A 25566-nucleotide genomic window follows, 5' to 3' on the forward strand; every position below is an offset into this window, starting at 1 on the left:
TGCGAATTCGTCGGCGGTTATCCGCGGGTTTGCGAGAGGCAGCCGCGTTCTCCCTGGGCTTGTTTGCGACGCTAATTACGAGGGCCGCGGCGGTTGCTCTTCCACCGAGAGGTGACGTCATTCATTTACGTTCTTCTGGCTGGATTCCAATTCACCACTCGAATCTCATCGCCACCGCCGACGACGACGACGCGACGTCGTCCACGGGCCGGAAGGGCTCATTTATTTCTCGGAGAGCACTGCCGCGCGAAAGCGGCACCGCCGTTGAAAACATTAGTGGAATGGTTATTAAAAATCTACCTGGGTCGGCACGGCTCGGCGCGCCTTCGCGTCCGAGCCTGTCGCGCGGCATTTTATTTATTGGCTCGTAAACTGTGTCTCTCTGCGTTTCTTCCCACTCCATTCATTACCATGTCACCTTTATCGCACGCTTCTTAAATTGTACTGCAGCTTCTCTTCTGGAGGCTACCGTAGCTTCAACAGCGTTCAAGCTGCAGCTTTCGAAGCCGTTTCCTCTGAATTAACAGAATTAAGGGGGTGAACTCGGTTTTACAGGGTTCTTTGTGCATTTATGAAGCTGGGTGAAATATAAAACAGTGAAAGACTGGAAAAATTTCAGAATACTTTAATGTTGTTTTTAACGTAACGAAGTTATTAAAATATGAGAATGAACGACAATTTTGTTTGCCTCGCCAATGAGAATACATTCTCGTCGAATCGTTCAAATTTATTCAAGGCACAATATTTATTTTTGTTCATTGGGAAAAAGAGTACACTCGAAACGGCGGAAAACTTTCTCTTTTACAATTCGTCAAGTTTTAGAAATGTTTTTTATTCAATCCTGTTATGATTATAGAGGAATACACGTCAGTTTCATCTAGGAAGGGAAAGGAAAATATTCTTGAAAAATAGTTCGTTCGTAAAACGCGAATCGAAGAAGTTCGTGCGAAAGATCGAAGTTCCTTGATCAGCTTCTCCTTCGAAAAAAAGGTGCAGAGGATTTCTGTGCAGACAGTCGTGATTTCTGAGGTATCGATTGGCGTTCTCTTTTTTTCCGACAAGACCCTCCCTGATTGGATGTGCAGCATCTTACGCAAGGCGAACCCTCGGTGAAATGGGTTTTCTGGGTTGAAGGGCAGACCTACCCGCTCTCTCCAGGTAAGTAAACTCTGGAAACCGGTCAGTATATTTGCTGCCTCGATCAGTGTTTGCCCGAGGGCGTTTACGATCAGTGAGAAATTCGTGAAGCCCCTAGACCCCACGAATGCGAGGCAATCGCGGGCAAAAATTCTATACCGAAGACCCACTTGCTCTTGATAAACCGCCACGTATCACCGTCGCTCTCAGCGGTGAATAGGGTGGACCAAACAACTTTTACAATCACTTTTCGAACCATCGATTCATGTCAATAGTGTCTCCATCTCGTAAACAGTATTTCTTGACGATCGGATTGTTTTATGCTTGATCTTCTTGACAACAGAAATACTATTTAACTCATAAATGTAATCGCTCATCTTGAATGTCGTCAATCAAATAAATAAATGAATTATTCTTAACACTAAACCTACCACTGCCGGTCGAATGACCGGTCTTACATTTTTAGTTTTATAATTATTGAAATTATGACGTTGCTTACGTGGAAACTGATTCGATAAATTTCTTTATCCAAGCACATATTGCAAATCCAAATAAATAGAACCTTGTCATTTTTATCAGCTAAAATATTTTAGTCGCTTTCAGTGCTCGGTAGTTTTAGTGTTAAGAGAGAAAGTGGAATAAAATAGAATCTTATTTTCTGTGGTGTAGCCTCTTATATCAGAGTATGTGCTTAGATAAAGAAATTTATCGAATCAATTTTCATACAAGGAACTTCATCATTTCAATAATCGTAAGATGAGAAATATAAAATCGGTCATTTGACCACAGCAGTGGGTAGGTTTAAATTTTAAATTAAATTAAATTAACAAAATTTAAATTAAATTTTAAATTTTAAATGTTAAGAAGCTGAAACTACTACAAGTTGTCATTCTTTAATTTTTCAGAAATAGATATAAGAGCTACATTTTTTTAAATATTATTTCTCTTGTGATAAGAGTGTTTTCAAACGAAAAATCGGAGATTTAATGGATTAACGAACGCGATGGGCTTTAATTGAGATTAATTGGCAATTGTTGGAACACGGTGTACAGAAGAAATTACGATAAATGCCAGTGGCTTTAAATTTCGAATCGGATCGTGGCGAAACCGAGCTAACAATTTAATTTGGTAAAAACGTCGTGGATGATAGTATCTAACCCGCGCGCGGCGTTTCGCTTTATTGATTCGAGCCTTGAGAATGAAATGCACGATATAATAAATGTGGTTATCAGCTGAACGGTTTAATTAAATTACATCCGTGCCGGACGAGACGAGAACTTCCGCAAAAGCTGGCCGCGTGCGTTCAATTTCTAAGCGGTTAAAGTCCACCGAGAGCAATAAAGACGAACGGAGATACACTGCCATTCATAAGTCACCTGACACTTGTTTAAATTTGGATGCAGACGACAATTCAGTGAAACTTTGTAACATGATCACTTCGTTATTTGTTTCATTCATTCTTGAACTATATAAAATGTGTTCACCCGAGAATTTTGTTTTTTATCCGAGTCTTTTCGTCAAATTTTGTACAACTTTCTTTTTGCGAATCCGAAGGTTTCGACACTGAAGTGTCCAATGCATTAGGTAACCTTAATGAAGATTCACAGCTGACTTGAATAACGACACGTGAAAATGCAGCCAACACTATTTTCACGGTACGAAACAAAGAGTCTTTCTCCCGAGGTGAACCAATTGGCGACCACGTGTGCGCGGAATTTCGCAAACACGCGCGTTCTCCGGATGTTTTCGCACGACTTACATTTAGTTAGGACTTACGATACGCGCTCAGTTTTTCTTCTTGAGCGACGCGGCGCGCATCGCACTTTAATAATAATCACTCTGATGCATGGGAAGAGAACAAAGGAGAAACTTGAGAGCCAAGGTTGCAAATAATAAGGCCGGCGTTTGCGAAGGATTTCTAATGAAGAAACTCGGATTTTCAAACGAACGGTGAAACATTAAAATCTCTAATGAATAGTCAATTATTTATTCAATTATTTAGTTGTCTCCAAAGTTTCTTTCGGAATGTGTTCCTTTAACGTTGCTAAATAAATACAAACAATGCGATAATCTTTATGTTAATGGTTTAGTGCTTCCTAATATAAATTTGCATTATATGCATGAATCGAAAACCAACTTTTCCAACAATATTAAAGGAACACATTCCGACAGAAACTTTTGGGACAACCTAATACATTTTGTGGCGTTCCTAAATGCTAATGCGATGCAATATGTTCAATGAAAATGGCTAAATGTTTTATTACGTTTCGAGAGGAAAATTAAATTTCCATAAAAAGGCTGAATCAATTGTTGTGCTGTTAAAAAACCTTTTGGCTGGTTTTCAATGCCCAATTTCTGAATAGTGGATATTAATTGATCAAAATTCATTATTTAGTCATGATCACGATTCGTAGGAGAATTCACAAAGTTTTTTGAAACGAAGCAAAAAGTTCCCGCGGTTTCGTAAAGTCGTCAGTGGTGTCATCTCATGGAAGTGACGAGCAACAAGCAAGTAACGCTGGTAATGCAGAAATCTGGGAACGAATGATACAGCGACATTATAGGAACCTACTGCATCTGCTGCTGCCTGAACAAAGTGGATAAAGTCGGTGCTCGTTTGTTGGCAAGACACCAAGGAATCATTGACACTAGACGGAGTCAATGATCTTTGGAAATAACAATAGTCAGTACTGCTAACAATCACAAACAACATTTCAATATCGTTCTATTCCTGATCTACTGTCCCCTCTTCTATTTTAGACAATATAAAATGCACAAAATTTTTAATTCTGATTTTGTTATTACATTGAAATACGAGCATTCTACACTACTTCAAAAAATTCATTTTCTCTCTCTTAATGTGTTCAATAGGTTGAAAACGATATAAAAGTATTTTTACATTCGTCTAATGTTTTAAATTGCGCCTACTGATTTTTCCTCTATCACATTTTTCGATTTTTACTTTAAAAAGTATATTCGTACATCTGCAAAAATTAATCCATTGCATTCTGAGCAATTTTAACTTGAAAATTGAATATTTCTTCCAACCTAGAATATTTTCATTCCCTTTTACTTCCCTAAATTGGTATAACAGCTCATGCAATACCTAAATGTCTAGTAATTGACTAGATACCGACATATTTAATAATGCAAACAATATTTGTACAACAATTTTTAGTGGCGCCTCTCACTATTCGATTGCTAAGGGTTAATATAACGTGATACGTCGCAGAATCAGCACGATTCTAATCGCCAGGTCGATTCCTCGAAAGATCGTATCGCCGAACGAAAATCGGGGGTGGCTATAGCTAGACGGGACATTAATAACCCTGCTAATGGGGGTTTTCGGGTATAACCATGCCAACTGTATGGCAAGCAAAATATATTTCCGGCGAAATATAACAAGGACTAGACGGCCCCTACCACTCCCGAAATTCTTTTGGTCATTTTCACTTCGCGGTCGCGGCGTTCAACAAGGACGACACTGCGGTTTAACAAGTGGAACTTCGGCCGGTCTCGTTTATCAGATGATTAACGCTCTGACCACAATTTAAAGAAAGAAATAAAAGGACATCCTCTCGTATACACCGGCTGGCACGCACGATCAAATTTTCTGCGGTTTCCGCTCGCTGTTTCTTGCGCAACACCCTTGTTGGCTCTTGCCGAAATGCTGTCGCAAAGTTCGGTGTATAACATGTACTATACGGATCTTCATGCATTTACGAAGATCACGATTTTAGTGTAACAAAGTTTAAAAACATTATTTTACTCCTGCTGCTCACAATCAATGAAGAACATTTTTATTTTCCGTGAAAATAAATAGAATGAATAATTAGAGAAATTTAAAAATATTGCAACGTTGTTTTTAATGTAACAAAGTCATTAAGAGACGAGATCAATTTTTATATTATTCCTGCCTTCCACAATAAATCCGGAACACTTTTATTTTGCACAAAGATCGCTGCAGGAGTTAAATATAATACAAATTTATATTCTTCATTAATAATTTTAATGCGGTGAAAGTAATATGTTAATACTCTTCAAGTATCTTATTATGTTCACTGTTTTAAATCGCACTCGCTCATTTTTGTTGCAAATGCATAAAACACGGAGTCTAATAATAATGAAGAGGAAACAAGGGAAAAGTGATGAAACAATTCGGCGAAATTTCAGGAATAACGCGCAGCTTCCGGTGCGGAACGCTGTTGGGAGTGATTTTTTTCGGTGCAAACAGATGGTGCACAACCATACGATTTCAATTTCAGCCAAACCGGATCCGAAGCACGTGGCGACGCGGTATAGCGAACGAGAGAACGCGCTATGGAACAGAGACCAGTTTTCGGTAGCTACGCGATCGAACAGAAATTAGCATCATAGGACGCGAACACGAATGACAAATTTCCCCGTGTGTATGTGTGTGTCTGTGTACGATAATACGACCGTTGTGTCGCCGGAAGTTTGATCGATATTAAATGTTGTTCGTAATTCAACGCTCCCGGTGCAACTGGCTCGAAACCTTCAGGAATTCTGTTTAAGATTCGCGAACTTTCCGGGAACGCAACAAACTATACCGGAAGTTTCTCTCTGTTAAATTTATCGCAAAAGTTTCAGTCACATTCGCGTGCTCGGTAATCTCCATTCCGCCGTGAAGATCATTTGCTTCGAGTAAAATAATTGATAGTATTATAGAAAATGAGAATTCATGGCTGTTGCCAGTCCGACGTGATGAATACCTCTAAATAGGCTTAAAAAATTGGATCTGGCGGGAAATCCGGTGTGCATGAAATTGGATTGCAGAGGGTTCAACCTGGATAGAAAACTGTGTCATCCATGAAATGATCGACGCGACGCACAATGGGGAAAACGACCGTTTTAGGAGTGCGCAATTCTAAACGCTACTAATAATCGACAATCCTGTGTCTACACATTAAGTAAGTATGAAGAAGGCTTTTGTTCGTTTAAAATAGAGCAGAGAAAGCAACGCATTTCAATTCGGAATGCCAGTTTTAATTTACGATCGACGGGAAAGAGAAACCTTGTGTAAAATTCTTCTTTTTACGAATTTCGTTAATATTTCCGACAACAAACTTAACAAATTAATTCCTTGAAACCTCTTCGCGCCACGTACTCGTCAACGAACTATACCAGTAGAAATCAAATAACTTGCTAATCTGCATTTTTCTGCAATCTTTTCGTACAATTCATGTAGACAATTCTCATTTTTCAGAACGCCTTTTCTATTCGATGTGAATAACAATTTTCCAGAGGTGGGCATTATTTAGCGAAGCACAAATATATCAAATACTATTGAATATTTTAGATTTTATTTTGCTTAAAGGAAATACTATTTTAAATAAGATATACAATTTCGAAAATAAAATATTTTTATTTCAACAATCTGAACCTCAAAATAAAATTATCTGTTACACAGATTGATAATTTCTAAATATTGATTAAGAGGGCAGATTCGTTTCCAGGATTGCAATTTCCATTATTCGGCAACGTTGTAGCAGAAACGTCGCAGCTTTATGCAAATTACGCCTTGTAAACGTAAAAACAGGAGAAAATAGGAGAAATGAGAAAGGGTATACCGCACCCTCGCGATCCTGGAAAACCGTGTCTACGCCCTGAACGAGTGGCATACCTCAAGGGGAAGAAACGCAGCGTTAATTTGGTGAAAATTGAGTGGACACGAGGCAAACGGAGGAAAGAATGTAAGAAGAACAGGGAGCACAAAAGGTGAGTCCGGTCAGAGGCCTTTTCAGATGGAAAAACGTGGAACGGTCGCGCAGAAGCGTAGAATGGGCACCGATGGCACAAATGGTCCGTATTTCAATAATGATAAATCACCCTGGTTCGATGCAACGACAGACGTGGCCGGTTTCAAGATCTCGCCGCGAGATACCACCGTCAGGGGTCTATCTCGTGCCTTCCATCTTATGCGGTCCTGTCTCCTCCTATGCCCTACAGGACGCTTCAAAAGGCAGCCCGTGACTTTCATCCGTGAAGGAATCCTTTTCAGCGGTGCCCTCGAAAACGCGCCACCACCGATTTCATGGATTCGACACGTTCTACCTTGATTCTATCGGATGCATCTTTGACAACGCTCATTTTTTAACCGGACAACGGCGGACCGACGATATTCACACCTTGACAGGCTCCATTTTCTACGCGGACGATCCTGCGTAACCCGAATGTCTCCATTCGCGGTCACGTTCCTATTAACGGACACTTCCACCTGAGGTTGTCGACCTTTTCCACGCAGGGAAACCATCTTTAATACGTGGAGGAACAACGTTCAGAATTTTCTAGGATTTTCTATTGTGTTGGCAAGAAAGTAATTTGGGTATTTTAAGGCGAAGTGAAACCGAATTTCTTTATTCAAGCGATGAACTTTAATCAAGAAAATATTTTCTTATTTATTCACTCTCCGTCATAATATTTAATTTTAATGATTTACATTTAATATTTAATTATTAATTTAATTAAGTTGATAATAGGGTATCTGATCCATAGTAAAAATTGATTTTTACAACTTTTTTAGTTGGGCCATTAACAAAAATTTAAATAAAAGGAGTTTTGTCAACTGGTATAAATTATATACGCTCTGAAAATTTCATTGAAATCGGTTAATTGGTTCACGAGTTATAAACGATCAAAAATGGTAAAACTTGCCACTTTATGGTACACTACAAATTACCACTGTCGATCGTTTCTAACTCTTGAACCAATTAACCAATTTCAATGAAATTTTCGGAGCGTATATAATTTATACCAGTTGACCAGACACGTCTTTTAAATTTTCGTTATTGACCCTGCTAAAAAATTTGCGAAAATCAATGTTTACTATTTCACAATACCGACCAGATGCATTTTTTCAACATTCTTTTAAGACGTTATTTACTAAACTGATTCATCTAGCCTTACAAAGAAATTGAAGTCGTTTGGTCCATTCATAAAAAAGTGATACTGATTTAACGTGTGTTGAATCAGTTATGCTCGTTAGTGTAAATACTTCGAATATAAATTGGAAATCCACAGTCTAACTATAATGCTCAATTTAATTCCGGGAACAGTGTTCAACCCGTCTCCGCGTGACGCCGCCCAGTGAACGCGTTAATATTCTCATTGCAGCATGCTGCGTACAATGGGTTCGTTAATTTTGAGGTTGAATTAGTTCGCGGTGAAGTTAGCCGTACGCAGCTAGACGGCGACAACGACATAGAACGACGACGTGCACGAAAGCAGCCAGGATCTGATCAATATTTCAAAGACACCCTTAGCTCGACTGTGAAACAGAACCATAAAGGAGGGAGTGGTCTTTATTTGTCGTCGGCGGGCGTACGGTTTCCCGCGGGATCGTCCTAATAATTTCCCGGGGACGCACGGTTCGGTCGGATGGTCGGGAACGCCATCCATTCCTCGGCGATACTTCCACGGTACCGTGCACGCTCCCGCAGCGTGCTAGCGCGAACAAATCACAGCGAGATAACTCCTACATGAAGATATTATGTCTTGATATATGCGCGGGTGGCAAGGAATTACTCACAGACGCCGTGGACCACGCGGGTACACGAGCATCCCCGCTCATGTTGCAACGGGCCCGCTCGATCGAAACGACGCCCCTGCTCGGGCGACTTCCATTTTCTTCACATAGGAATTTTTCTGCACCGGCCCCCGGTTATTGTCTTCGGCTACGAGGGACGCCCGATCGCGCGAGACCATGACGGATTGGGCTGGATACTTTCGAACGGAACTCGACAAGCAACGCGACTCGGTCGGTGCTAAAATTACGCAGGGCTTTTTAGGCAGATCGGGAGTATTGCGATCAATCCATATAATAAAAAAATCAAATGCTGTTCGTTGGTCACGACATCACGGGAGAACAGCTGTATCGATTTGGCTAATTTTAAAAAAAAAAAATGTTCGTTGTAGTCCGAATCAGGTTTTGAGATTAAAAAAAAATTGGAAAAGTATCACGGAAAAATGGAAAATTCGGGAAAAACTAAAAGTGCTTTTAGAATCATATTTCAATACAACAAAAAACGAATCTGTAAGCAGACAAGGATTCGCGGACCCGAGATAAGTCGTTCGCTTATGGCAACGTTTTTCGTCGGTCTCTTCGTCGTATCTTCGATACGAATAATTTCCTCTGAACATTCTCTTCGTGTCCTGCTTCGCGAATATCAATTTCTACGTCCGAAAAATTCTTCTTCTCCACGATCTACGTCTATGTTGCGAGCTTGTTCCGACGGTACTTTGATGTACAGACTCTGACACCGTTTCTATAATTATTCCGAAACGTATCAGCGACTCCAACGCCCTATAATTATCTTTTCTTGGCGTCCTCGTTTCACCCTCGGTGCCCCACTTCAAAGAGCCTATATTCCTCATAAAACCAACATCGCGAACTTTTAAAGGCCGCATCGTTCCCCGCACGTTCGTTGACAGCAGTCGCGTCTGCTCTTGCCAAATTCCTCTTTTTTCCCCACCGGAATCAACGGAATTGCCAGTGGCGAGAACGAAAGGCGGCACGTTTGGGGATGGAAAAGGCGGCTGCTGGGTCCGCGGGAACTTTTCACGATCGGCGGTTTCGTGGGTTGCTTTTTGATCGTGCATTAAAATAACGGCCGAGCTCTCGCTGCCATCCCGCGAATAGTTTCCATCGCGAGACTGCCGCGTACCTGCCGCGAATTTCTCTCTGTCCGCGTGCACACGCGACAGTGCATCACCGCGCGGATTCACGAGTGCATCCTCCACGTCGGTGTCTCGCTGCGTTTCGCACGTCATCGTGAGTCGACCGGCCGGTTCATCAAATGTTACCCGTCAAACGTATCCCCCGACGACGAACCCGTCCAAATGAAAGGTTCTCCCTTCGCGTTTCTCTCTTCGATGGATCTCTGTGTGTCGCGAATAAAAATATTCGCTCGTACACCCTCCGATAAAAAGACAGCCTCCCTGTGAAGTCAGTGTCTGCTGAATTTTTCGGATTCACGCGAGGCACGGAACTTTTCCTCGAAATTTTACAAGTTTTTCCCTCATATCAAATCTTTCGATTCTTGAATAATGAAGGGATGATTGAACTTATTCGGGTTCCGTAGGATTTTGATGGTAACATGTACTTGAACAAAGAAGTATATAAATAGGAAGCTTATATAGGAAGCTTTTTTAAGTAAAAAACATACTATTTTGAATATTAATGTGTTACGGATTAGAAGGGGTAGAACGAGTCGCTTCACGTAGAAATAAACTTTATTCCCCCAACTTGGGTTCGTTCGAAATTGTTAACGAACTTTGTGTACAAATGCGAGATGTTACAGGCCAAAACACAAGCTCGTTTTGGCTAGAAACGTATAATGAAAGCGTGAGATGCGTAATATTATTTGAGAGGGTTAATATTATTTATATACAATTAATACTCTAACTAAGGAGTATTTATATAGAATAAATATTATTTGAGAGGGTTAATATTATTTATATAGAATTAATATACTCTCTCCAATTTTGAGGAATAATATATTTATATAGAATTAATATTATTTGAGAGGATTAATATTATTTATATAGAATTAATACTAATTGAGGACATTCTAAAGGTACTTTTGGATAACCCTATACTAAAAAATGTTAAATAAATTGGCTAAAGAAGATAACAGGGAACCACGTAACGAATAAAATGGTTTAGAAATATTGGAATTCCGCGAGTCAGATTTGCGGGTACGCATAGTACTTGATCCCATCGCTAAGCATCAGGGATTGTCTCGTTCTGAAGACTCATCGCGAACTGTGACTGCCACCCTGAACCCTCAAACGAGCCTTATTGTGCACTGCGCGGATCCCGTCACGCGGCGAGAATAACTCCTGATAATTGAATACTTTAGGTACATATTTATAGCGAAAGGTCATTGGAAATCGAGCTTGTATCTGGGGAGACGATAAACGTGGGTGAAGGACGCGTGTGGCTTGTCCCACATTTCTGTGGGAAAACACGGCCGCGGGGGATGGCCAGTGAAAGAGATAATAATGGAGGACCGATAAAAATATCGCTCGCGCATTCTTTTATCGGAGACACGGAGAAATTAATAATTCACTGTGCAACGGCAAAATAAATCGCGGAGTTTCGACCTTTGGCTGTTGCATCGTGCAGATATCGACGGTCCTCATTGGGCGAGACGATTGAGGAGGGAATCAAGGTCACGTTTAAAAAATATTTACGACTATTCTTGTAAAGCATATACCTAGTAGAAACCATGATATTTCATTGTTGTATAAAAAACCAGCGAATTCGAATGAACACCCGTAGCTGAATATCTACAGGGTAACAAGAAATAACGGAGTTAAACATTTCTTATTATAATTCTGTCAAATCGACGAATTTTGAAAAACCAAATGTGGTAACAACCATAACATGGATCTTTAGTATTCGTACATTTAAGAAGTTTCGAAGTGGCCACCGTTTGAGCCGATTCAGAGGCTCAAACGTGATTTGAAATTCTCGGCTGTGGGCCGCAGCTCTTCTGGCGTCATTCGGTCCCACACCCGGCGCAGAGATTTTTGTGTAACAGTCAACTACAAACGTAAAAACCCAAAACGACGAGATGCAAAGTGTTTATTAAAAAAAAAACCGAAGGATATAATTTTCGTTATCGACATAAGGGTCTGTGTATGTAACTTGACGTTGAAGTTGACGTGTGCCTTGATTGATTAGGTCGAACAGAAATCGATTTGTTGATGTAAATGGGTCTGCACTTTAATTTCTTATTACGTACTCGCCATCAGAACTTTCCATAGTTCGAGGCCGTGGAATCGTTCGACCACGTGGCACAATTTATGGCGACTCACGGGGAGACACATCGAGCGGTTTTTGTCGCCGTAGTCCGCGAAACCTGAAATCGCGAACGAATTTAACGCCACATTCCCAGCCGGGGATATAAAAACGCCTAGCAATTTGCCTTGGCAGACGTTGAATTAGCGACTGTTCACGCACACGTACGCACAAAGAGACACCGCTGTCGACGGACTGACGGAGCCGGATGCGTAGGTTACGCGTCCCTGACCTAGGACTTCGAGATATTACAAAGGGGAGAGGTTGGGGAGAGACAGAGAGAGAGAGAGAGAGAAAAAGAAGAGAACAGAGGCCAACGGAACCGGCAAACGAGCGTGAAAGAACGGGAGGGAAGCCCTCGAAGTTACGCATCGCCGCTAAAATCGCGGCAACAAAGCGCCAAGGGACAAAAGAGCGATCGCGACAAAGTGTCCTGTCTCGTTAAGCGCGAAACAACGCGGTGATTTAGATCTCCCTCTCTCTTTCTTGTTCGCGATAGAAAACCAAGCGGGTTCGTTCTTATTTAAATAGCTCCCGCTGCGACGCGCGACGTCGACGTCCAGCTGGAAATATTACGATGCGTCGACAACGATAAAAATATCAAAGAACGGTGCCAACATTGTTCTCACGAGCTCCCGACAAAGGAACCTGTTCCGGCAATCCGATTAAGTTGTTACGCGTTCTGCTCTTCGATCTTAGGATCCTTATCTACCCCCTTTTCATTGCTCCCTTTTTGCTCTTCGAATCCGCATGAGTTTATTGGAACGTTCAGCGTATAATATCAAATTAACTCATTCAGATCTGAATTCATTAGAAAAACGCGGAGAACATGTTGTTTAAGCATCTGTAAGGGTACGGTGAGTCTAAAATGGTTAATGGGGTAACTCTTTTGAAGACGACAACGAATCGATCAGGTGGGGTTCGTCCGCGATCATGAACACGGAAAAATCGTCACGCCCTTCTGCAGATCCGTTTATACGTTGGTTAATTCGTTCCAATTTAAAGTAACCCTTCATAAGGGTGAACCATGTCGGTGAGTCCGATCTAGCATGATCTCAAGAGAGTTTTCACGCGATTAGAGCAGATGTTTTGTAAAAAGAAATCCTTTGACAGATAAGCGTAAAAAATGATCGGTGTATTTGCAAATTGAAGGCGACCTTGAAAAATCACGAAAAAAAAGAGTTGACAATAAAATATACTATAATCGCGTGATAACTCTGTGGAAACCATGCTATGTCTGACAAAAACATTTCCGATCGGACTGCTAATAACAGACTAATTAAACCACGAATGAAAATGTTTTTATCAGATATAGCATGGTTTTAATAGAGCTTTCACGTGATTTTTTTCATGATTTTTCGAGCTCAGCTTCCAGTTTTGGCAAACATGCCTACACAAATATTTCGACGCCTATCTGTTAGAGGATTTCAAGACGAATCGGTAAGTATCACAAGTAGACTGCGGATTTTTGTGCAAAATAAAAAATTTTCGCGTCGATTCCAAAACACAGAGGCTAAATAAAAATATCTTTCTTCTTTTAATTATTTCATTAAGCTGAAACTAATACGATGATGTTTTCAAAATTTTTTAAATATATCCACTGCTTTAAATTCTATGCAACAGTTTTTGTTATAAATGCATAAAATCCGCAGTCTAATCATAACAAAACAAAAAAGAGTTGCTCTTTTTATATTTTTATAACAAATTCGTGGCTCACCCTGTCCAGACAGTACAACTTTTTCCGTATAAAAATGATAAGCAGACGATTAGAACATTTTTACCGTTGGTAATATCTTAAAAGTGGAAGAAAATTGATATCTATCCGCCCATTCTCTTTACTATCTCTTCCAGTGGCGTTTCTCCCCAGCGAAAATGTAGAACGAATGCCGAACGTGTATCTTTTATGAATGATTCTGTTCCGAGTGAGCTCGCAACGGTCGTGCAAGGATTCGCGATCAGGACGTTGCATGCGGAAAGGATTTCACGCTATGATGCCGCTCGGTGCATCCGTTCGGAGCCACCCTGTGCAGTGTGCATCGTCCAGACGTTTCCGCGTCAATTCGTCGCGTCGAGGGAAAATCGCGCTACCGCGAGCCTACGTGCTGAAACTCCGAATCGGTCCGAGCCTTTGCTGGATCTGCCTCACCTCTCGAGAGAATGAAAGAGAGAATCGGATAGGAGAGAAGAGAGAGAGAGAGAGAGAGAGAGAGAGAGAGAGAGAAAGCCTGGGGCAGCGAGGATACGGCAGCGTTTTAAATCGAACGGAAATCCAGTCGAACCGTCTACCGCCATTGCAGCGGTTACTAATAATAGAGTAGATACTGGAAGGATAGAAATACGACTTCCTTCGCCACTCTGTACCCTTCTGCGTCCCAAGAATAACGGGCACCGTTCGATACACCGGCGCAAACAACGAAATAAAGGGTCCGGCGCGGCAACCTAATTCAAACATTCGATACCGGCGATCTGGGGTGGGGAAACATCCCCTCGAAGGATGGGATAGTCGAAGACTGTCCTCCTTGAAAGTATGCGCAGTTGAAAGTATTAACACAATGCGTTATTAACAAAAATCTATGATTCCTGGCTAAACACTTTTAAATGAAACCTTCAACAGCGACAGCAATTTTTATTGTGAACTAACAAGTCACCCTCAATAACGCCCCCTAATATTTTCACAGAAGATTAGGGATTGGATCAAGTACCTCGCAAACAGGTTCGAACCTTGATTGATGGATTGAATTTGTGAGTACATATTGAACTTGATCCCATCCCTAGTCGAAGACTATTCTCCTTGAAAAATCTATGATTCCTGGCTAAACACTTTTTAATGAAACCTTCAACGGCGACAGCAATTTTTATTTGTGAACTAACAAGTCACCCTCAATACCGCCACCTAATACTTTCACTGAAGATTGTAATGTGAAAGAAAATTTCTATTCTTTCTTTCGGTACAGCACAATTATTGAAAATCCTATATATTAATAGGCTGTCGGTAGGTAAAGTGTTAATATCGATTTACCTCGGTGTAATTATATCGGGCCGTCCCTTGCGTGATGAGGTTATCTTCATCCCCACCCTTCAGAAATCGTGACAATACCGAGCGAGTATCCTAACATTTTTATCTGAACTAGTTGTTAGTTGACTGCGGATCTTTGTGCGTTCACAGGAAAATTGAATGGATGATATTCAAGATTGAAGACTTTGAAGATTTCCAAAAGAGAAGGGAAGAAATAACATTCAATTGAATTTCTATTTCTTGCGATCGGTGCAGCCCATTTTTATTTTGCACAAAGATCCAGTGAAAAAGGAAATTGAGGACATTTTGGAGACAAGCAAAAAGGAAATAGTCCTCCACTTGAATAAACATCGAACGCGTACCAAGCACCGCCTGAAAGTTCTACCCAGCCGTAAAACTACAATAGCGAATAAGTGTAAATCACTTTGGAGAATCAACGCTAGCAAGTGTGCGCAGACGATGACATAGCCGAGCATCGATCGGCAAAGTAGAACAAGCGGACACTAACAAGTTCGCTGATAAAAGTTCGGCCAACACACCGACAGACAATCAGCCTCGTAGTTGACCGTTTCGAAGTGAAACAGCAGAGAAAACATCGTCGATAGTAAACACCCACGTCGCCAATCGAAAGCCTCCGAATCTTTTCTCTCTTTCTTTTTTCCAAACAATATCGCCGCAACAATATCGACCGTTCGATCGCAAGGAACTTTCACCGGAAGAGGCGACCAGTCGTACATTTTCTTCGATCGAAAGATCAAACGAGGCTCCAACAATTGGAGTATTCGATTCGCGCATTCAACATCGATCCAGAAACTCGATACCTCGACGAGTTTCGACGGCCGTCATCCCACACGACACAGTCCGGCCAGAGACCGTGATTGCTCGTTCTATCGCCTTCAAATCGAGTTAGCGAAAATTACCAGCGCCGGATCAGCCCTGTTATTGGACGCGATCCTGTTCGCGTGTGACGCGTCTGTCTGTCTTGTCTGCGATGGTAAACGACCCCGTATTGTGGACCCGGCTGCAACGGCGAAAAACCTCGAAATCCGGATTTACTACTAAAAAGAGTAACAGGAATTCTTCAGAAAACTAGGAAGATAGAATTTATTACACTATTGATCCTTGTAACCCCCCCTCTCTTCATCTTCCTTCACCTCCTAATACAATTTAATATAATTCGCTCTAAATATGGCGAAGTAAATAAAATAGTTCTGCTTCTTCCGCGGATGGTAGTAGAGACACTTTTGTAGAAGTTACGATGCAAGTCGAAAACCCCGGGGTAGATCGATACTTGGCTGCGTCTACTGCAGCAATCCATAGGTATATGACTGTAGAACGTTATGGCATTCACCTCTAAAGAGTTTTGTGAATCTACGATAATCGAGCGTATGAATAAATGTGCTGTTCAAATCGAAATTCAACTTTCAATCGCTATATTTAAATCTAGATTCGAATTCAACTTTCAATCATTATATTTAAACCAAAATTCGAATTCAACTTTCAACCCCACTATATTTAAATCTAAATTCAACTTCAACTTTCAATCGCTATATTTAAATCTAAATTCGAATTCAACTTTCAACCCCACTATATGTAAATCTAAATTCAAATGCAACTTTCAATCGCTATATTTATGTGAAATTTGTATGTTATGTTATTTGAAATTTCGCAAAATATGGGAGACTGATTTGTCAATTGCATACTTCGGACGGAGTATGAAATTTCTTCAAAGAAATATTCTTGGAGCTGCGCGATCGCAGTATCTCAATTTACTTCTACCTCGTCGTTTTGGTCCTCCGCTGACTTCGTCTCGGGGATATTCGTTTGAGCTACCCCGTGACGCAACAAGCACGACAATATGTCGTACACAGGAGAAATTTATGAAAATTATTCTCCCATCTAAGGTACCTATAAATCAATTCTCCGCTCCATGTTTTCTAGCTGCACGACAACAGCGTCGCAATTTCTTTCTACATTGTCGTTTTGGCCCCGGCGAAATTCGTTTGAGCTACCCCTTGATGCACCGTGCTCGACAATGGGCTACATAAAAGGAGAGTTACGAACATTATTCTACCGTCTCAGTAACCCGCAGACCAATTTGCCACTTTACATTCTCCACTTTACAATATTTCCAATCTTCGTATACTATTATAAATAATAGTATAAATGCAGTTCACGTTGCTCAATTGTTTTCTAATTTCACTGAATATATCCGAGAGTGACGTTGGATAATTACCTGTGCCTGGGACAATTGTATCGGCAAAGATAGCAGATCTTCCGTTGAAATAAAAAACCGAATTTCTTTATTCAAGCAACTAACTTTAATCGATAAAATATTTTCCATTTTGTTCGACGATCTTCTGCCATCTTACTAATAGCTTCATAATTCCGCGCTCATCAAACTTCTGATCCTTATCGGCAGAAAAATGCTTCAAGTGCGATTTCAGGTCATCATCATTAGTAGACTGCGGATCTTATGGCTTATACAAATTTTCAACAAATTTATTCATCTATTTTGGATCTACGAATGCTATTACCAATGAAAATAGAATTTTATTTGGTACCACTTTCTCAAAATTTGTCTAGAAAAATTAAAAGTAGTATAAACATCATTATAATCATTATAATAATCATTAGTGAATGTTTTACCATTCAACGAGTTCTCTAAACTTCGAAATAAATAAATATGGTGGACGTGAAACATCACTTGCCAACCAACCAGTTTTCTGACGATAAGGACCAGAAACTTGAATCCAGAAATCTGATCAGAATATCCATTATTCTATCAATTACAGTACCTTGCTTGAATAAAGAAATTCAGTTTCGTGTTTCACCTTAAAATACCGAAATTACTTCCTTGCCAATCGAATTTAAGGGATGCAAGTTAAAAGAACCGTACATTTCTATCGAATCAAACGGAATTCGTTATTGGCCGAGAGGTCTGCGATAGTGGTCGCGAGAAAAGGGGAAAAAGTAATCGCAATATCAATCTCCATCGAGGAGGAAACATTTAGCAGTTCCATTTCCGCGGTGCAGAGCGATCCCACAAAGGGGCTTTAATAATTCCCGGAGAGTCACGAGCTCTTCGACTGGAACGGATACCGACATAGAATCAACTGGAAAGTATAACACGACGATGATAACATACATGATCCCCTTGGACGTTGTTATCATCCTTGGGAACTTACCTCTTCAACGAAAGATCTCTGCTGCATATTGTTCCAGCACATTTTGCAGGGGCAGACGTCCTTTTCCTTGAAACTGTCTGCCCTGTCTCTGTGTCTGGCGTTGACCTGGGGCGGAGGTGGTGGAGGTGGTGGTACAGGCGGTGGCAAAGGGCTGGTGGCCACCTCTAGGCTATCCGAGCTGGAGTTATGACGCCTGGGCGGTGTGATGTTCGTGACGTTCCCCTGAGAGACTTGCTTCGCTTCAGCCGATCTGCCATGATCGTTGCCAGACTTGGAGTGCGACGGGGATAGGTAAACGTTCAGCATGCATTTGCTCTGTTGCGGTTGTTGCTGAGGACGTAGAAAGTCATCGAGAAGATAAAAGCTCTGGGCCCGGCTGGATCTCGTAGACGTGGCGCGGATTTCGGGGCCAGTTTGTTCAGCTTTGCACAAGTTCTCGCCACCGTTTCTCCTGCTGCGAGATTCATCCTCGGACTGATGTCTGGTCTGCAGGTGTCTCTCCTCCGGGTCCCTGTCCTCCGTGCTATCCTGATACAGTCTACGGCTGACCTTCGACCGTCCAGTCTGCACGAACTCCCCGTTCTCTCTGTAAATGTCTCTGCTGACCCTGGACACGCGAGCGGAGTAGGAGGTAGGCTGCTGTTGCTGCTGATAGCGCGTCGACTTGTAACTAGAACCGCGCAGATCCTCCCGGAACTGTTCGCCCTCGATCATCGAGACGCTCATGTTGTGGGACAGCGAGTGCTGCATGCCATGCGAACCAGCAGTACCCGTAGGAGCCCTTAGTAGAGCACCCAGAGAACGCCACTTCCGGTCTTGCTGGCCCGTCGAGCTGGAAGACACCGAGGACCTGGTCCACTTCCTCTCGTTCCCCGCCGACGACACCAGCGCGCTGTTCCCCACCGACCATTTCCGGTCGTTGGTCGGCGAGGTCACGGAAGGCACCCACTTCCTCTCGTTCGAAGGCGACGCCATCGACGTGCTGGACCACTTTCTCTCGGACATGGTGGTGGTGGAGGTGAGAGCGCGCTCCGAACCGGTCAGCTGATCCTCCCGTTGCCGAGCTTTCCACCAGGATGAGGTCGAGGTGAACAGGATCAACGCGCCCCTCAGAGGATTCTGGTTCTTCGAGGAACTACCCTTCGGCGAATGATCGCGGTCCTTGATCTTCAACGAACAGTCCCGATAGTTGGAGTCGCACTCGCGGTCGCTGAACGCGGAGGCATCCCGGTCCCAAAGGGCGGTTTTCTGAGCTGCTACTTCCTCCTCGTGGTAGAGCGTCGCGTTCGTGCTGCGCAGACGCGGCCTGATCTTCACGAACCCGTAGTCGTTACTATCCTGAAGGGATTCTAATGCTTCGACTCGATGCTGCACCGTACCGGTTGACTGCTGCAACAACGATGACTGACCGGACGCGTACTGATGATGACTGCTGCTCAACTGCAGGCTCGGCTGTTGCAACAACGTCGATGTCCTAGCTCGGTGTCCCTCGCTAGCAGTGCCACGCTGCAGACAAGAGAAGCTCGCCGAGTGTCGCAAACTCGAGGGCGGATTTCCCGGCTGACTCACACCCAACATCTTACTCTTCTTTGATACTAGTCAGTCTTTGATCTCTCCGGGATTCTTCGGGGACCGCAGCGAGAAGACAGATGATTCTCCTCGATCGACTACGATAGACTTCGGGACGGCAATCTCGACCCCACACTATCTAATCGTTAATCCGGCAGTGATCTTCGGCGATTCAAATCGCTCGACAGACAATAAACTCGCTTCGAACGGTGAACTTCTTCTCGCGATCTCGACGCTCGTTGGTTTTCCCTGCACATCCTCGATGAGATTCGCGTCAACTGGCAGCCTCTCGGCTACATCCTTGTCGCTCGCGGTGCCGATCGTACCGTACGCTGACGGTTCGTACGAAATCTGGAACAGAAAGTAGGAACAGGATAGGGGCCAGCAACTCAAAAGAAAAACGAACGCCGGTAACAAATACGAAGCGACAAAGCACGGATTACATATTGTGCGAACTGAACGTGGAACGTGAACGTGCTGCTAGCTGGACAATACCTTCTTTATGATTGTTGATGCAATGTGTGCAGATTTTGGAAATATTAATCCATTAAGGTGGATTGTCTTTCCGAAAATTCTGATCGTGAAACGGCGATCGCTGTCGCTAAAAATAGAAATATTGTTCGTTTCCGCATTTGAAAGTTTAAAGTCTGCTCTAAGCTGCTCAAAATGTGAGCCAATGGCCAAAACAAATCTCAAAATACATTTTAACCAAGCGTAGCTAAGGTCTACCCTAATGTGAAAATATATTTTTTTCTGTTAGACCGCGGATCTCTCTGCAAAATAAAAATGTTCCACCTGAATTGCAACAAACTGGAGTGTAATTGATGTTCTTTCTTAACGTGTTCAATAGGTTGGAAATGATACAACATTTTCGTTGTAAATATGAAAATCAACAACTAATTTTGATCTCCGTTTCTGTCAGTAGAACTTATTTCCTTTCGAAATCCGCAGTCTACTTCACGATCTCAGAATGGATGTTTTGGCTGGAGAAAATTGTAAAAAAATGTTAAGAAGCGGACAGGCTATCTGACTTGTGACAATGCTCTCACAGGGTGTTAAGGAAACTGTACACATACAGTTGTTAAACAACGACGTTATAATTTTATACAGTATTGGCGTAATTCTGAAAGAGACCACGAAGGGGAGATGAGAGAACGATGGTTGAGGCAGAAGAGCGGATGAGGTGATCTACAAAAGATCGCTGAAGGATGAAGGTCGTTCTGTGGCCGATGCCTAAGGCCAGGCATCGGGATGTCTGCTGATATGCTCTTCGAGAAAAATTCGATTTCCTTTAAAGCTCTGCAACGTTCCCGGGGATACTATTTCGGAAACAGTGACATTGATTTTGTATCGTATACAAATTGTAGAAACTGAGTATACACTCGATCAACAATTTGTTAATGTTCCGCTAAAAAATATTACAGAACTTCTCTGAATATGTCCATTCTTTGCTTGCTAATATATTAATTTATAATCTTAAAATGAGAATTTCTGTGAACATGTTAAATACAAAAGGTTTGAAATAATCTATACAAATCCGGTTGGCTACATTCCCGAGAATAATACTTTCAAATTGATTTTCTATCGTATAAAAACTTTTACACAGATTTATGTGAGTATCAACTCGATCAACTTAGCAAAGCAATTTTCACATAGTTTTCATTTGATAAATGAAACTTTCGAAACATCGGTCACAATGTTTTGCTAATAAGTTCCTTTCTTGGTTAGTGAATTTTTTAGCTCGGAAACAAACGATAGAAAATTCAGAATGCGAATTTCCCAAGAGCATCCACCCTCAGCAGACATTCGCCTAGAGTATCTACGTGTAGCATAAATATGTCGCAAAAGACGACACGATTCCGCAAAAAGTCGCAGCGAGGTGTGTTGCCATGCTCTTCAACTTAAGACTAATACAGCCGCACGAAAAAAGAAGCACGGAGTACACAACAAAACGGAAAGTAAACAATTCAAGTAAAAAGGCCAGGGGTAACGGGATCGGCTCAGAATCAGGGTCGACTATCTATAACTTACATGACATATTAATCATTTTCCAGTCAACAAACGTTGGACCGCGTTTTACGGATATTATTAGATCGCGGATGTTTCTGCAAACACGTATCTTCGTTACATTATATTACAGAAATCTGTAAAACAATTGAAACTGTTCGATGAATCTACAGGCTTCTAAAATGTTCTTGTAATGTTGCGAAAGAAATCGGAGAAATTGATTCTCCGATAATTAATGAAAAAATATGATAGAACAGTAAAATTAACTTAACCCTCATGTGTCCTCATTTTTTATTCAAATCGACGAGTAGACTGCGGATCTTTATGCAAAATAAAAATGGTCTGCATCGATTGCAAGAAATAGAAACTGAATTGACTGTCATTTCTCTCCGTAATGATTTTAACAGAGTAGAAATCATGTATTGACATCTTCAATTTTGAAAATTGTCGAGCAATTTTGCTATAAATGCATAAAGATCAGTCTATTGACGAGTTAGCATTTACATCTTAGATTTCTCTCGAAGTTATTTCGGGAAAACTGTGTAAAATTGACACGAGGTACGCGTGAGGGTTAAGACCCTAAATGTGGGAAATTTCAAGGCTGCGAATCCGAGTTTGAAGCGAACACAGACGATCCGGAGTCCAGAGGTTTCTAGACTCCAGATGTTTGTGTATTTATAGCGTCCTGTAACCTGCAAGCGACGAGATAAACATTTTAATGCAGTTTCATATTATATACAGGATGAGCCATGTAAATGAGAGCACAGCTAAGTATCTCAGCCTCTTACAGATACGTAAAACAGCTATTTCGAGCAAAGTAAAAATACAGACGGAATAATAAAAATATAAGTCTCAAGGACTCCGGCGGTTTCACTTTAAACAATTTTTTTCAATGCCTCTATAAATAGCCAAGTAGTCCCACTTACGTGCCCCACTTCGTACACAACATTACAGAACATCAAAATGATCCGTTCGTTTTTATTTATGTTTTCCCGCTATTAAAGAATATCAGAAGATCTTGATAAATGCACTGACGTTTTTCAATGTTCCCGGTGTTAAGAATTCGCTGAAATGGAATTCATAACATACCATGATAATTATAATAATCCAAGTTTTCGTGTGTGGTTTCATCAAATTTTTCTACGTTTTTAGAATCGTGTTACTCAATTTTGTTGGGTTCCATTTGTTTAAAAATACAGATTGTGTCGCCCGCGGACGTCGCGCGAAATTGCTCCGTCGACTAGTGAAATGATATATGTTCCCCAGTTTATCTGACATCAAAAGCTCCATTTATTATAGAATTTATTTCGCATACGTACAGTTGTCGTGTGACATGTGTACAACTGCAACAGAATGATCTTTAAGGAAGTGGAAACTGTACGAGTCCTAGAACATCTTATAATTATCTTATCAAGCTGAAACTAATACACTGATGTCCTTAAATATTTTTATATGTCCACTGTTTTAAATTGTACGAGCCCCCCCCCCATTTTCATCATAAATGCATACAAATCCGCAGCCTAGTGATCGGTATCCGAAGGTCCAACCGGTGGTATTTGCAACGACGAATAATGCCGTCTGTTGCGGGAAAAAAAGGAAGAAAGGAAAATTGAGGGAAGCACGCACGAAGCTGCGCGGCTTTCTCGACCTTCGAGGCCGGTTTCCGGTTGGAAACAGCGAACGGACGTCTCGGAGTTCGGTGAGATCGCTCGGATGTCTCCCGAGTTAAAAAGAACGTCTGGACTTGTTCGCTGATATTAGTCCGATTCGTTTGCATAATATTAGTTCGACACGGTTAACACGTGGCAACGGCCAACGTTCAGCTGGATGTCTTTGCTGGGCGGGTCGCATAACTTGAGAAACGAGCAACGACTGTACCTGTTTCTCTATCGTGTGCCGAGCAGAAACGACGACGCGACGCATTCGGTCATGCATTCGGTCCGCAGAAGTTTTCCCGCGAAGAGATTAATCGTTTCGGGAACTGAAACAGCTGATTGTTATCGCTGGATCGTCATTCCGGCGTCCACCATCTGTTCCCCACCAGGGAACAATATTTTCTCTCTTTTCAAGAACTTTTCTCGGACGTTCGGCGAATGCAGATTTATCTCATCGAGGAGAGAATTCAAATAGATAATTTATAAGGGAATGTTTTTAGATAATGCAAGTACTTGAATAAATTTCGAAAGAGTTCATAATTTCATATGTTTCTCTTTTATCTCTCCAAAACGTTATAGGGGTCCGCGTACTCCGAAAATAAGTTTAAATACATCATTTATAAGTGAATGTTTGTAGATATGAATGATTTTAATAAATTTCGAAAGAGTTCATAATTTAATATTTTCCCTCTTTTAAATTAAATAGATAAATTCTAAGGGGGAATGTTTATAAATAGACTGCGGATGTTTATGCATTCATGAAGAAATTGGTTCTGTAAAATATAAAACAGTAAAAATTATAAAAACTCAAGAATGTTGTAATGTTGCTTTTAACGTAACAAAATCGTTAAGGGACGAAATCAATTTTTATGTTATTACTGCCTCCCACAATCAATGTGAAACAATTTTATTTTGCATAAAGATCCGCAGTCTATTTATAAATAATGTATGTACGTGAATAAATATCGCGAAAGAATTTATAATTGCATCTTCTTGAATGAGAAATGGTATTAGATTGCTCACATAAAACAAATTTAAACAGGCGAACAATGAATGAATAAATTTGTTAACAATTCGAATAGATCGGAAGTAATACAATCGATGTTTTAGCACCGATCTAACTCGAACAGGGAGTCGAATCGAGGGGCTGTAAAAGTGGCGCAATGTCGTCGAACGAGACGGAATTCGTGGATCGTAACGGGTTACGCGTCTCCGCGAGATTTCTCTGACTTTATGGCAACGGCACGCGGCTGTCTGCCGGCCGTCTATGTAGGTGCAAAACAGTGAAAGGTTTTTCAAGGCACGAAAGTAAGTGACAACACCTACACGCAGGCGGCCGTTCCGACGCCGATGTAAAAAGGCAAGGCCGTTCGCGGCGCGGATAAAAGTTCACTGCATCGTTGCGAAACACAGATCGCGCTCGCGCGCCGCTGTTGCAACAATAATCATACGGCTAATGGGATACGAGCCGGGGGGATCTGACTTAGAACTTCATTTTAATTCTGCCTCGCTATACCAATTAGACGGCGGCGAGGTGATACGCGCCGCGGCTTATACTTTCTACGAACCCGCGCGCTTAGCAGACCAGGTTTCTCCCTGAGAAACCACCACGCATTGCTTCGGTGCGTTTTTTCGCGGCTTCCACGCTCGGAAAAACGGGCGATCTCTTCGTCCTTGTGTCGGACAGTTTCGACAGCCGCTAGTCGTTGTTAAACATTTTTAACATGTCCACTGTTTAAATTGTAAGAGCCCATTTTTGTCATAAGCGACACAAAAAACTTCTTACTCCTTTCAATTATCCTATCAAGTTGAAACTAATACATTGATGTGCTTAAACATTTTTATACGTCCACTGTTTTAAATTGTGAGAGCCCATTTTTGTCATAAGCGACACAAATAACTTCTTCCTTCTTTCAATTATCCTATCAAGCTGAAACTAATACATTGATGTCCTTAAACATTTTTATATGTCCACTGCTTTAAATTGCACGAGCCCATTTTTGTCGTAAATGACACAAATAACTTCTTACTTTCTACGAACAGATTATATTTATTCGAAAACTTATGTCGATCGTCTCTCTTTAATCGAAGACCGGAAACGCTGGGATTTCCTACGGGAACACATTGAAACCGCGATTGCCAAATTTTCTATTGATTTCATCGATAATA

The 25566-nt window shown here is 41.5% G+C and overlaps 1 protein-coding gene across 4 annotated transcripts in view; it reads right to left on the minus strand.

Moving 5' to 3' along the window:
• The window catches only part of LOC143217574 (uncharacterized), a 285200-nt gene that overhangs the window by 182827 nt on the left and 76807 nt on the right, over positions 1-25566 (minus strand). For all 4 annotated transcript variants that reach the window (XM_076442010.1, XM_076441988.1, XM_076441999.1 and 1 more), the window contains exon 2: positions 18167-20086. In XM_076442010.1, coding sequence (XP_076298125.1) covers positions 18167-19744 — 1578 coding nt within the window. In that variant the 5' untranslated portion in view covers positions 19745-20086. The remainder of the gene's footprint in view (positions 1-18166; positions 20087-25566) is intronic.

This window comes from Lasioglossum baleicum, chromosome 2 (genome assembly GCF_051020765.1).
Source record: "Lasioglossum baleicum chromosome 2, iyLasBale1, whole genome shotgun sequence".
NCBI classification, from domain to species: domain Eukaryota; kingdom Metazoa; phylum Arthropoda; class Insecta; order Hymenoptera; family Halictidae; genus Lasioglossum; species Lasioglossum baleicum.